The 14,017-nt window shown below is 40.5% G+C and overlaps 1 protein-coding gene across 1 annotated transcript in view; it reads left to right on the top strand.

Annotated features, from left to right (window-relative positions):
• GALNT15 (polypeptide N-acetylgalactosaminyltransferase 15) overlaps positions 1-2,032 on the top strand; it is a 34,165-nt gene extending 32,133 nt beyond the window's left edge. Inside the window, exon 10 of the mRNA XM_079704260.1 lies at positions 1,678-2,032. Within this exon, the coding sequence (XP_079560386.1) occupies positions 1,678-1,824 (147 nt within the window). The 3' untranslated portion in view covers positions 1,825-2,032. The remainder of the gene's footprint in view (positions 1-1,677) is intronic.
• The last annotated feature ends 11,985 nt before the right edge of the window (positions 2,033-14,017 follow it).

Genomic DNA, 14,017 nt, shown 5'->3' with positions numbered 1-14,017 from the left:
GCAGTGGTTGAGAATCTGCCTGCCGATTCAGGGGACACGGGTTCGTGCCCCAGTCCGGGAAGATCCCACATGCCGTGGAGCGGCTGGGCCCGTGAGCCATGGCCGCTGAGCTTGCGCGTCCGGAGCCTGTGCTCCGCCACAGGAGAGGCCACAACAGTGAGAGGCCCGCTCACCGCAAAAAAAAAAAAAAAAGGATTCTCATTCAGCCATAAAAAGGAACAAGATACTGTTCATAGCAGCAGGATTCACAATAGCCAATAGGTGGAAGCAACCCAAGGGTCCAGTGATTGATGAATGAATAAACAAAATGTGCTATATACATACAATGGAATATTTTCCCGCCTTAAGAAAGAAGGAAATCCTGTCATTTACTTCAACATGGATGAAGCTTGAGGACATTATGCTAAGTGAAATAAGCCAGGCACAAAAAGACAAATACTGTATGATTAAACTTACATGACATGACTTCTCTATATAGAAGTCATATTCATACAAACAGAAAATAGAATGGTGGTTACCAAGCATGAGGGGAAGTGGGGAGAGGGAAGTTGTTGTTTAATGGGTATAGAGTTTGTTTTGAATGAAGAAAAAGTTCTGGAGATCTGTTTCACAACAAAGTGAATATACTTAACATTACTAGCTTTTACACTTAAAAATGGTTAAGGTAGAAAATTTTATGTTACATATTTTTACCACTACAAAGAAAGAAAGAAAGAAAGAAATTAGGTACTATTTTGTGCTACAACATGGATGAAACTTGAAAATACCATGCAAAGTGAAAGAAGCCAGTCACAAAAGGCCATATATTATATGATTCCATCTATATGAAATGTCAAGAAGAGACAAGTCCATAAACACAGAAACTAGATTAATGATTTCCAGTGGCTGGAAGGAAGCAGGAATGGGAAGTGACTGCTAATGGATAGTACATTTCTTTTTACAGTGATGAAATTTTCTGCAATTAGATAGAGGTGATGGTTGCATATACTTTGTGAATATACTAAAATCCGCTGAGTTGTATTTAGGGCATGTGAATTATATCTCTAAATAAATAAATGGACATTATCAGCACTGTTGGTTAAGGTTGTTTAACTTTTCATAAAGAAATTGATATTTTTCTTGAAAAGGGGATGGGTACATTCAGTATTAAGTTTGGTAGATTTTGAGCAGGAAGCAGCTATGGTCTTCCAAACATGGCTGACTCAGGCCTTCAGTGTATCCTTAAAGTCTTACTCTATACTGCAACTTGGTGGCAGCAGTACTAAACTGCAGGATTAACAGAGGGCAGAGATTAGATTAAATCCTTTTGAAAGCAGAAATTTACAAGTACAGTGATAACAATGAATGTCAACAATACAGTATAACGATTGAACATGATCTTTACACTGGCATTTTACTAGCCAGAACTCTCCAAGAAATGGCATAATTAACCAACCACAATAATAACAATTGAATTAATGACCCCAAGGCTCTGTATGATATTTAAATTTTAAGGTTACCTAAATTATATTATATAGTAACCAAAATACTACAATTCCTTACCAGGCCAGTTCATATCACCTTTATTATTCTCTTAATGATTAGCACAAATCTTAGAAATTTCCTTCTTTGCTGACTGATTGTGGGGGACCAACTCGTTTTCTTTTTTTTTTTTTTCCTTTTCTTCTCTCTTTTCAGAATGGAATGATTGTTCACATTCTTTCTGGGAAATGCATGGAAGCTGTGATGCAGGAAAACAGTAAAGATTTGTATTTACGTGAGTGTGATGGAAAAGCCAGCCAGCTGTGGCGATTTGACAATGTCAGCACCGTGGATGAACAATGAATGCCACCATCAGAAGGAAAAGAGAAATGTGGCCATAGAGGTTCAACTCAAGGGAACAACAGGAGCATGTGCATATCATGAAGGAGACCCTTTGTGTTTGTTCAGTGGTGATAGTAGAAACAAAAACTCCACAAATGAATATGGGGAGTCTTTCCTTCTCATACCTTACTACATTGACCACTGGCTGTTTTAGAAAAAGAAAAACATGGACCCATTGTCTCAATATCTTCATCACTGGTAGATGATCATTACATGGTACATAAGATTCTTGGGGTTTTTGTTTCATTGAGCAGTAAATAATTGCTTTTATCTCTGACTAAGGAAAGAGGCCTGGCAACACCTTCAGGATACACAATTCTGATTGATCAATTTATTTCAAATGGCCTTATCTTGGATTGTCTGTGTCACCAGCCATGAAAATTAAAGCGTGAAGAAAGTGCAAAGTCCTGACATCCAAAAAACATTGCAATAGGTTTATGAGGACAAATTTCATGTTCATTGGTTGAGGCATAGCTCAGAGGAAGGAAGGGAAATAAGCTACTGAGAGAAAATAGGGTTGGAGAGAGCTTTGATCCAATTCTTCAGCTCAGCCTAGTAGCTGAAAAGGATCAGTAGACCTGGAATAAGATGTTCTCATGTTAATGAGAATTTCCACAGAACTTCCTATCTCCATTCACCCTGCCCTTGCTATTCTCAATCTAGATTAACCACAATCGGATTCTCATGCAATATTCTTTTCTTTAATCATTGGTATTGGGTCAGCTTAGATTGAACACTCCCACTAACAGAAGTGTGTACAGTTGAGAAACTCTCCTGATGCCCTGTTACAGGGTTTGCACTGATTGGACCAGAATGAGCAACATTTGCAAAGAGGCAAATATCCCTGGGAGGGAAATGCCAGCGTCTGAGCCAAAATTCTTATGAGAGGAACTAGAGGTGGGTGTTAACGTCCATGAAGGTGGAAAGGACTGTCTCTGAGCCAGTAGGAAATGTCTGGGACCCTCAAATATGCCTACACCTGAACATTCAGCCATAGAAGAGCACATCTCCACCAGGGCAGAGCCCATGCTAGCAAAAGCTGAATGGCTCTCTTGTTGTGACTTGGCCCACCCAGTTGGGTTGTAAGAGTTGCTGAGTGGGGGTGGTTATGTGATTGAGAAGACATGGTGCTTGGTGGTGGACCCCGACACCCAAGGAGATGGGAAGAGCCCCCAAGCGAACCAGTAGGATATGGGGGGACTGAGGGAGGAGGAGAAGTGGACGCTGGACAGGACCGGCATCCCTGAGGGGTGGCTGAGAGGGGGGAGGGGTTACCACGCCTGGAGGGACCTCGGGCTCAGACCAGGGGCCCAGCATTTCCCCTGACCAATCAGCCGGGGAAGTCTGCCAGGCTCTTGGGCTGGGTCCTATGGCCTCAGAAGTCCCCTCTGGGCTGAGTTGGTCCTGGGGGCATAAGAGCAAGGCCGGGAGAGAACAGGAGAGGCAGACGTGAGGGACCCTCCAGGACCAGAGGAGCAGGAAAGGAGCAGAGAGGGTTTGCCCCACCCGCTCAGGCACAGGGAGCCTGCTGAGCTCCCAGGCCAGTCCCCCAACCTCCAAAGTCCCCTCTGGGTGCATGGGTCCTGGGGGCATAGGAGGGAAGCTGGGGAGATCAGGAGAGGCAGGCAAAAGGAGCCCTCTGGGACTGGAGGAGTGGTAGAGGAGTGGAGGGCATTTGCCCCACCCACTCAAACCCAGGAAACCTGCTGGGTTCCCAGGTGAGGTCCCCCACCCTCTGAGACCAGAGGCAGGGGCACACCTGGGCCCTTCTGTTCTGTTGAGCTTAAGCCCCACCCACCACACCCCCCGACTTTTCCAGCCCCGTGGGTCCTAAGCATAGGCCCCACTCACTACTCAAACCTCACCCCTGCTCAGGCCCTGCCCTCCACAGCCAAGGCCTTTTCCACCTTTTCTTTTTTCTCTTCCTCTTTTTTACTATTGTGGTTCTGTTTTACTTTCCAGTTGTTGTTTCATCTATATTTTTATTTTTAATCTAGGAAACTAACACAGATGTTAGTTTCCTAGTCTAATTTTATTTTTTACTTTGTTATTGTTCTCCATTTTTTTTTTTTTTCACCACCCCATGCAGCTTGCAGGATCTTGGTTCATGAGCCAGGGGTCAGGCCAAAGCTCCTGTGGTGGGAGCTCCAAATCTAAACCACTGGACTAACAGAGAACCCCAGAATCTGGGGAATATTCATTAGAGTGAGGTCCTCATCTCAGCACCAAGACCCAACTCTACCCAGCAGCCTACAAACTCCAGTGTTGGAAGCCTCAGGCCAAACAACCAGTAAGACAGGAGCACAACCCCACTCATAAGAAAAGAAAAAAAGAATGAGATGGGAAAAAATATGTCACAGATGAAGGAACAAGGTAAAAATCTACAAGACCAAAAAAAATGAAGAGGAAATAGTCAATCTACCTGAAAAAGAATTCAGAGTAATGATGGGAAAGATGATCCAAAATCTCAGAAATAGAATGGAGGCACAGATTGAGAAAACAGAAGAAATATTTAACAAAGATCTAGAAGAACTAAAGAACAAACAGAGATGAACAGCACAATAACTGAAATGAAAGATACACTAGAAGGAATCAATAACAGAATAATTGAGGCAGAAGAATGAATAAGTGAGCTGGAAGACAGAATGATGGAAATAACTGCCGAGGAGCAGAATAAAGAAAAAAGACTGAAAAGAATTAAAGACAATCTCAGAGACCATTGGGACAACACTAAATGCACCAACATTCGAATAATAGGGGTCCCAGAGGAAGAAGAGAAAAACAAAGGGTCTGAGAAAATATTTGAGGAGATTATAGTGGAAAACTTCCCTAACATGGGAAAGGAAATAGTCACCCAAGTCCAGGAAGCACAGAGAGTCCCATACAGGATAAACCCTAGGAGAAATACAAAAAGACACATATTAATCAAACTAACAAAAATTAAATTCAATGAAATAATATTAAAAGCAGCAAGGGAAAAACAAAAAATAACATACAAAGGAATCCCCATAAGGTTATCACCTGGCTTTTCAGCAGAAACTCTGCAGGCCAGAAGGGAGTGGCAGGATATACTTAAAGTGTTGAAAGAGAAAAACCTACAACCAACATTACTCTGCCCAGCAGGGATCTCATTCAGATTCAATGGAGAAATCAAAAGCTTTTCAGACCAGCAAAAGCTAAGAGAATTCAGCACCACCAAACCACCTTTACAACAAATGTTAAAGAAATTTCTCTAGGCGGGAAAAACAAGAGGAGAAAAAGACCCACAAAAACATACCCCAGAAAATTAAGAAAATGGTAATAGGAACATACATATCGATAATAGCCTTGAATGTAAATGGATTAATTGCCCCAACCAAAAGACAGAGACTGGCTGAATGGATACAAAAACAAGACCCATATATATGCTGTCTATAAGAGACCCACTTCAGACCTAGGGACACATATGACTGAAAGTGAAGGGATAGAAAAAGATATTCTATGCAATTGGAAATCAAAAGAAAGCTGGAGTAGCAATACTCGTATCAGATAAAATAGACTTTAAAATAAAGACTGCTACAAGAGATAAAGAAGGACACTACATAATGATCAAGGGATCAATCCAAGAAGAAGATATAACAATTATAAATGTTTATGGACCCAACATAGGAGCACTTCAGTACATGAGGCAAATACTAACAACCATGAAAGGGGAAATTGACAGTAACACAATAATAGCAGGGGACTTTAACATCCCACTTACAGCAATGGACAGATCATCCAAAGAGAAAATAAATAAGGAAACACAAGCTTTAAATGACACAATAGACCAGTTAGATTTAATTGATATTACGGAACATTCCACCCAAAAGTGGCACAATACACTTCTTTCTTTTCAAGTGCTCATGGAAATTTCTTCAGGATAGATCACATCTTGGGTCACAAATCAAGCCTCAGAAAATTTAAGAAAATTGAAATCATATCAAGCAGCTTTTCTGACCACATTGCTATGAGATTGGAAATCAATTACAGGAAAAAAAAACTGTAAAAACCACAAGTACATGGAGGCTAACAGTGTGCTACTAAATAACCAAGAGATCACTGAAGAAAGCAAAGAAGAAATTTAAAAAACGATAGAAACAAATGACAATGAAAACACAACAACCCCAAACCTATGGGATGCAGCAAAAGCAGTTCTAAGAGGGAAGTTTATAGCAATTCAACCTCACCTCAAGAAACAAGAAAAATATTAAATAAACAATCTAACTGTACACCTAAAGCAACTAGAGAAAGAAGAATAAAGAAAACCCAAAATCAGTAGAAGGAAAGAAATCATAAATATCAGAGCAGAAATAAATGAAATAGAATACAAAGAAAACAGTAGCAAAGATCAATAAATCTAAAAGCTGGTTCTTTGAGAAGATAAACAAAATTGATAAACCCTTAGCCAGCCTCATCAAGAAAAAAATGGAGAGGACGCAAATCAATAAAAATTGGAAATGAAAAAGGAGAAATCACAACTGACACCACAGAAATACAAAGGATTACAAAAGACTACTACAAACAACTATATGCTAATAAAATGGACAAACATGAAGAAATGGACAAATTCTTAGAAAGGTGCAATTTCCCAAGGCTGAACCAGGGAGAATTAGAAAATATAAACGGACCTATCACTAGTAATGAAATTGAAACTGTAATTAAAAATCTTCCAACAAACCAAAGTCCAGGACCAGATGGCTTCACAGGCGAATTCTATTAAATATTTAGAGAAGAGCTAACACCACTCCTTCTCAAACTCATCCAAAAAATTGCAGAGGGAGGAACACTCCCAAATTCATTCTACAAAGCTACCATCACCCTGATACCAAAACCAGAAAAAGAATCACAAAAAAAGAAAATTATAGACCAATATCACTGATGAACATAGATGCAAAAATCCTGAACAAATACTAGCAAACAGAATCCAACAACATATTAAAAGGATCATACACCATGATCAAGTGGGGTTTATCCCAGGGATTCAAGGATTCTTCAATATACACAAATCAATCAATGTCATACATCATATTAACAAATTGAAGGAGAAAAATCATATGATCATCTCAATAGATGCAGAAAAAGCTTTTGACAAAATTCAACACCCATTTATGATAAAAACTATCCCGAAAATGGGAATAGAGGCAACCTACCTCAACATATTGAAGGCCATATATGACAAACCCACAGTAAACATCATTCTCAATGGTGAAAAACTGAAAGCATTTCCACTTAGATCAGGAGCACGACAAGGATGTCCACTCACCACTCTTATTCAACATGGTTTTGGAAAGCCTAGCCATGGCAATCAGAGAAGAAAAGGAAATAAAAGGAACACAAATTGGAAAAGAAGAAGTAAAACTGTCACTGTTTGCAGATGACATGATACTATATGTAGAAAATCCTAAAGATGCCACCAGAAAACTAATAGAACTAATCAATGAATTTGGTAAGGTTGCAGGATACAAAATTAACACACAGAAATCTCTTGCATTCCTATACACTAACAATTAAAAATCAGAAAGAGAAATGAAGGAAACCATCCCATTTACCATTGCAACAAAAAGAATAAAATACCTAGGAATAACCCTACCTAAGGAGATGAAAGATTTGTACTCAGAAAACTATAAAACACTGGTGAAAGGAATCAAAGATGACATAAACAGATGGAGAAATACACCATGTTCTTGGATTGGAAGAATCAATATTGTGAAAATGACTATACTACCCAAAGCAATCTACAGATTCAGTGCAATTCCTATCAAACTACCAATGGCATTCTTCACAGAATTAGAACAAAAAATTTTACACTTCGTATGGAAACACAGAAGACCCCAAAAAGCCAAAGCAATCTTGAGAAAGAAAAACGGAATGGAAGAATCAGTCTCCCTGACTTCAAACTATACTACAAAGCTACAGTAATCAAGACAGTATGGTACTGGCATAAAAACAGAAATATAGATCAATGGAACACGATAGAAAGCCCAGAGAAAAACCCAGGCACCTATGGTCAACTAATCTATGACAAAGGAAGGCAAGGATATACAATGGAGAAAAGACAGTCTCTTCAATAAGTGGTGCTGGGAAAACTGGACAGCTACATGTAAAAGAATGAAATTTGAACACTCCCTAACACCATACACAAAAATAAACTCAAAATGGATTAGAGACCTAAATGTAAGACTGGACACTATAAAACTCTTAGAGGAAAACATAGGAAGAACACTCTTTGACATAAATCACAGCAAGATCTTTTTTGATCCACCTCCTAGAGTAATGGAAATAAAAACAAAAATAAGCAAATGGGACCTAATGAAACTTAAAAGCTTTTGCAAAGCAAAGGAAACTACAAACAAGACGAAAAGACAACCCTCAGAATGGGAGAAAATATTTGCAAATGAATCAATGGACAAAGGATTCATCTCCAAAATATATAAACAGCTCATGCAGCTCAATATTAAAAAAACAAACAACCCAATCCAAAAATGGACAGAAGACCTAAAGAGACATTTCTCCAAAGAAGACATACAGATGGCCAAGAAACACATGAAAAGCTGCTCAACGTCACTAATTATTAGAGAAATGCAAATGAAAACCACAGTGAGGTATCACCTCACACCAGGTAGAATGGGCATTAAGAGAAAATCTACAAACAACAAATGCTGGAGAGGGTGTGGAGAAAAGGGAACCCTCTTGCACTGTTGGTGGGAATGTAAATTGATACAACCACTATGGAGAACAGTATGGAGATTCCTTAAAATACTAAAAATAGAATTACCATATGACCCAACAATCCCACTACTGGGCATATACACTGAGAAAACCATAATTCAAAAAGACATGTACTACAGTGTTCATTGCAGCACTATTTACAATAGTCAGGACATGGAAACAACCTAAGTTGAATGAAACAACAGATGAAACAGCAGATGAATGGATAAAGAAGATGTGGCATATATATACAATGGAATATTACTCAGCCATAAAAAGAAACAAAATTGAGTTATTTGTAGTGAAGTGGATGGACCTAGAGTCTGTTATACAGAGTGAAGTAAGTCAGAAAGAGAAAAACAAATACTGTATGCTAACGCACATATGTGGAATCTAAAAAAAAAACAGGTACTGATGAACCTAGTGGCCGGACAGGAATAAAGACATAAACATAGAGAATGGACTTGAAGACACAGGAGGTGGGGAGGGGGAAGCTGGGGCGAAGTGTATGAGTACATACACTACTGAATGTAAGATAGCTAGCTAGTGGGAAGCAGCAGCATAGCACAGGGAAATCAGCTCGTTGCTTTGTGATGACCTAGAGCGGTGGGATAGGGAGAGTGGGAGGGAGACTCAAGAGGGAGGGGATATGGGGATATATGTCGGCATATGCCTGATTCACCTTGCTGTACAACAGAAACTAACACAGTATTGTAAACCAATTATACTCCAATAAAGATCTATTTAAAAAAAAAGACCTGGTACCCATCTCTCTTCCAGGTAGATTTCCCTCTTCACATGGTCAGCTTAAAACCTCCCCTCAAAGATGTTGATCTCCTTTGGGCTGTCTCAGGATACAGTGTGTTTCAAATAACAAACACTAAGCAGGAGGTAAGGGTTTCTAAACAGTACACATCATAACTATGCATTTCTTCACCTGTTGAAGTCAATGGAACACTGCATTTTTCCTTCCTCAGAATACACTCTAGACCTGGGCGAGGAGCCACTGGCCACATGTGGTTATCTAAATGTAAATTCATTAAAATTAAAGAAAATTTAAACTCAGTTCCTCAGTTGTACTGGCCACATTTCTAGTACTCAATAGCCACTGTGTTGCAAATCACAGAGAATAGAACATTCCGTCCGTGCAAACAGGTCTATTGGATAACATTGACCTAGACAGATTTATCACCCCATTGAGAGAAGAGATTCAGCCACCATCGTCTTGCTTCAGAATTGTCTATATGCAACACAAATTCCCCTAACATCCTGAGGCTGAGATAGAGCTAAAAATTCTCAGATGGCAACCTTGTAAAGGGTATTATGGTTGAAATATAAAAATTAAACAAGACCTCTATTTTTAAAATGAACTTTGTTATTGGCATTGTTGGTATTTGAAGTTGCTGGAATAAATTAATATAATTAAATAAAAGGCTGAATTCAATTGTATAAGTTGTGTTTGACAGTAATTAACAAAAGGACCCAGAAGGCTTATTGCTTAATTGGTTGAACAAAGCAAGAATGTGGTGTTTCTTGCTTCTTTAACCATCCCCATGATTTATTACTTTATTACAGAAATGGCGGTCAGCTCAGTCCCTGGCTGGTACTTCAAGACCCTTAATTTAAACAAAACAGATGCCTTCATTTAGTTCTAAAAAAATTCAACCTTCTTCTCCTCATAGAGGAACAGAGTATTCAAATTCTCTTCTCTATGGGCTCATCTCTGATTTTATCCACAATGATCAATTTAAAAGTAGAGAAACTTGGCAGTCGGAAGATTTGATTCCCAAGAGTTTCATTTGTCTACCTGAATTTTATGATTGACTTTATTGTTTGGATTGTAAGACTGAATACATCATCACCCCCAACAAGCTCGCCATCATTAGTAAGCATCCCACTGAGGGGACAGAGAGAAGTATTCAGCCAACAATCTAGAGTCAACACTCTTTGTGTTATTACACAATGAAAGCAGATGTTATCCCTGGAGGGGCCCTGATCTATTTCCTCTTTGGTCTCAATGCCATCAATCTCACTGACCAACTTAGAATCCCAACTCCCACAAACATCAAAAAGCCCCCCAGGTCCACGAGATGGTGCTGTCACTGCACCAGAATTTGACATCATTAGAGTTCGTGTTATTGTGCCCACCACATGAGGAGTCTTCCATTTTCCACTGAAAGGCCATGAAAAACCAGTTGGACACCAAGTGATCTGTGACCAGTCACCAAATCTGGACATTGACACGGGCTGCCTTGATGGGCACCACTCTACATATTGTGTACACTGTTTATGCTTGTTCTTTAAAAGCTCTGTTCAGAATGCAACTTGTTTGGCCAAAGCCCAAAGCACCTACAAGTCCAGCCCTGATTCTTCAAACACCTTGATTTGGGCATATTTCCAGTGATGATGTTAAGTGCAAATAGCCAAGGAGGTGATATTTTCAGGATTCTAGAATCCTCTCCTATTTCTTTATTAATAACAGTCCCTCCAATCTCTAAACTCTTTGCAGTTTCAACCTCTTCCTCCATAAAATGTGCTCTTTAAATATGGAAGTGTGTCCTTAGCATTGTTTTAATATTGCGAGGGTCTTTGCTGGTGTGGTAATTCTTTCCACAGGACTGGGATGTTGATGTTCTCTCATCACTGAAGTCTCTATATGATATGAATACACTATGCTATAATGACATAAAAGCAGCTCCCCTGATTTTATTTGGCTCAAAAACAGAGTCGGCCTGGTTACTTCACTCCTAGTGTGATAGTTTGCAAGCTCAGCCCAAACAGATTAGATTCATGTTTGAAAATGAAAGTTTCCCAACAATTCCTAAACCGTACAGCTAACACACAGTTAACTTATATTCCAGAACCCTTGACAAATGCTAAATGAAGATGACAGGGCCAATTCTGCTGCAACTTGGGCTTATGAAAGCCTTTTAACTTTACAGTAAAATGTGACCAGAGGGTAGGGCAACTTTACTTCACTGGGCAACCTTCACGAAGGCACTGCTGACCCCTCTCCTTTAGGAATTGGCCAAGGGTGGCATTGCTTAACGTTTCATTTAAATAAGACCCAGGAGAGCATGAGAAGCTGTTGTTAAAGCCATGACCTGTCCAGATACACCAATGCTAACCCTGTTCAGAGGGTGGAGAATATCTGTTGTGTGGGAGGAGAGCAGCAAATGGATTATCTAAGCAGCACAATTCTCCAACTCTAGCCATGTGGCTCCAGTGGGACCTGCCTGTTACCTCCACAGGATTCCACCCCCTGATTGGTTCCAGGGAGGACACTTGACCTAATTGGGTTAACCAGCACATCCACCAATAATTTTGTTACTGAGACTAAGAAATTAGTCTCTCTAGCAGAAATGTAAGAGATAATGTAAGAATTTATGAGCACTGAACAAATCAATTAATTGCTCAAATTTTCAGCTGTTCTCTGCCTCAGCTCCTCTCCTGGAAGAGTATGAAGGCACAGAAATACCATTTACTATGGACATAGGATGAGAGGCTACTAGAGGTCCTGCCGATAGTGGTGGGGATATGGCCCTTGTCTCAAGGAGGCAGCTGGGGCCCTGGAAAGCAGGTAGCCCCATCTAAGTACAGCTCTATAGGAACCCTCTGGAGATGATCCAGGACCTGTGGCCCCTGAAAATAGCCACATCTAACAGAGAAACATAAGATTATATGATCAGAAAACAAATCATGCCGGAACCCAAAATTTGATTCTCTCAATCCTGAATCCCACAGTAAAGTTAAAGCACCATTAACTAAGAAAGAGATGCCAAATTCACCCTTCAACACCAGACTCTGTAATAGTGACATAGAGTGTTCTGGCCCTGCCCACCTCCCTCTGGTCTTACAGCTTCAGTGAGCTCCTGAAGAAATTATAACAGTGAGCATCTGCATTTCTTTGCCTGAGGGTTTTCCTCAAAGACAAAGAAGGCTTCTTTATGATATGGGGAAGCTCAGCCATGCCTTGGAAGTCACCCCCCAGGAGCAACCCTCAATCACTGACTGACAGGAGTTGGAGTATAAACACCTCAGCTCCCTCACCTCTCCAGCAGGACAACTCTGAGGTGAATGTTCTACACCATTTCCCAGCGTTTACTGTGGGATTAAGCTCTGATCACCCAAGTGGTAAATGGCTTGATGGTGCATCTGTAATTGGCTGCATTCCCGTCCACACACCCCAACTGGTACTTCCTAGGCTCACCTTCCATATAGACCACTTGTCCTCAAATCCTTATCTCCTAATAGGGAAACCCACCCTAGAATACATGGCCTGGCCCACCAGAAGCTTCCATCTACAAGAGTTAGTTTGCTCATCAAATTCCATTCTTCATTTAGTTATCAATAGTCCCAACCCATGCACCAAATACCCCTATTCCCCTGAACTGAAATTATCCCACCAAACAGCAAGACCAGAGTATGGGCTTTGGGGAAGCTGTGTCCCAAGAGAAAGAGACTGAGGAAGGGGCACATGGTCAGTCCTTATCCCAAGCTTATCAATAATATTAGAAGTCCTTCCTCTCTGGGTAAGAATGAGTGAGGAGTAGAGAGAGGTCACTCATGTTCCACTAGCTGATGTCCCTCCTTGTGGAAACCTGAAGTCTAGGGAAGCAAGGTTCCCTCCTGCATCACACAATATTTCCCTCTCATATTCCAGTTATTTTCCAGTAACTGGTACATACCAGTATTAGAGGATGTACAGGTATACTGTGTAAGTCAGTAGTGGAGAGCATGATAGCTCTCCAGGATAAAGTGAGGGGGATTTAGATATGAGGTGGGTATTGGAGAGGAGAAGGGCAAAACAACATGGTGAAGACCTAAAGAGCAAGATGGTCAGAAAGGGATTCCTAGTGGGGGCAGGAAGGGTTGCCAGAGGGATTTTCAGAGTGAGGTGTCTAGTCCTCAGTCTAAAGTTGTGTGCTTTATTTCCATCACTCCACACTTTCAGCCAAGCCTTCCACACTGACCGTGTCCTGTTTTGGAGAATGGGAATCAAGGAATTGGGTTGAGCTCACTGTCCAGGACAGAGCTGGCAAAAAGCAGCCTTTGCAGTCAGATAGATCCAGTAAGACTGGGCTCTCAGGAAGAAGAGCAACATTGGTATAGAAAAGAATGGACACCCATCCTAGCCACACGCCCCACACAGTGCCGATCAAGATAAATTCACTTAGGTCAGAGAGTATTTTTAAATTATATTTGACTGTGAACTAAAGCAGGGGCCAGCAAACTTTTTCTATAAAGGGCTACCTAGTAAATATTTTTGGCTTTGCAGCCCCACAGCCTCTGTCACAACTATACAACTCTGCCATTGTAGCAGAAAAGTAATCAGGGTCAATAATAAACAGATGCCCATGCCTGTGTTCCAATAAAACTTTATTTACAAAAACAGGTGGCAGGGGCTTCCCTGGGTGTGCAGTCG

The sequence above is a fragment of the Hyperoodon ampullatus genome (genome assembly GCF_949752795.1).
Source record: "Hyperoodon ampullatus genome assembly, chromosome: 5".
Taxonomy (NCBI): Eukaryota; Metazoa; Chordata; class Mammalia; order Artiodactyla; family Ziphiidae; genus Hyperoodon; species Hyperoodon ampullatus.
This window is presented reverse-complemented; position numbering and strand designations above follow the sequence as displayed.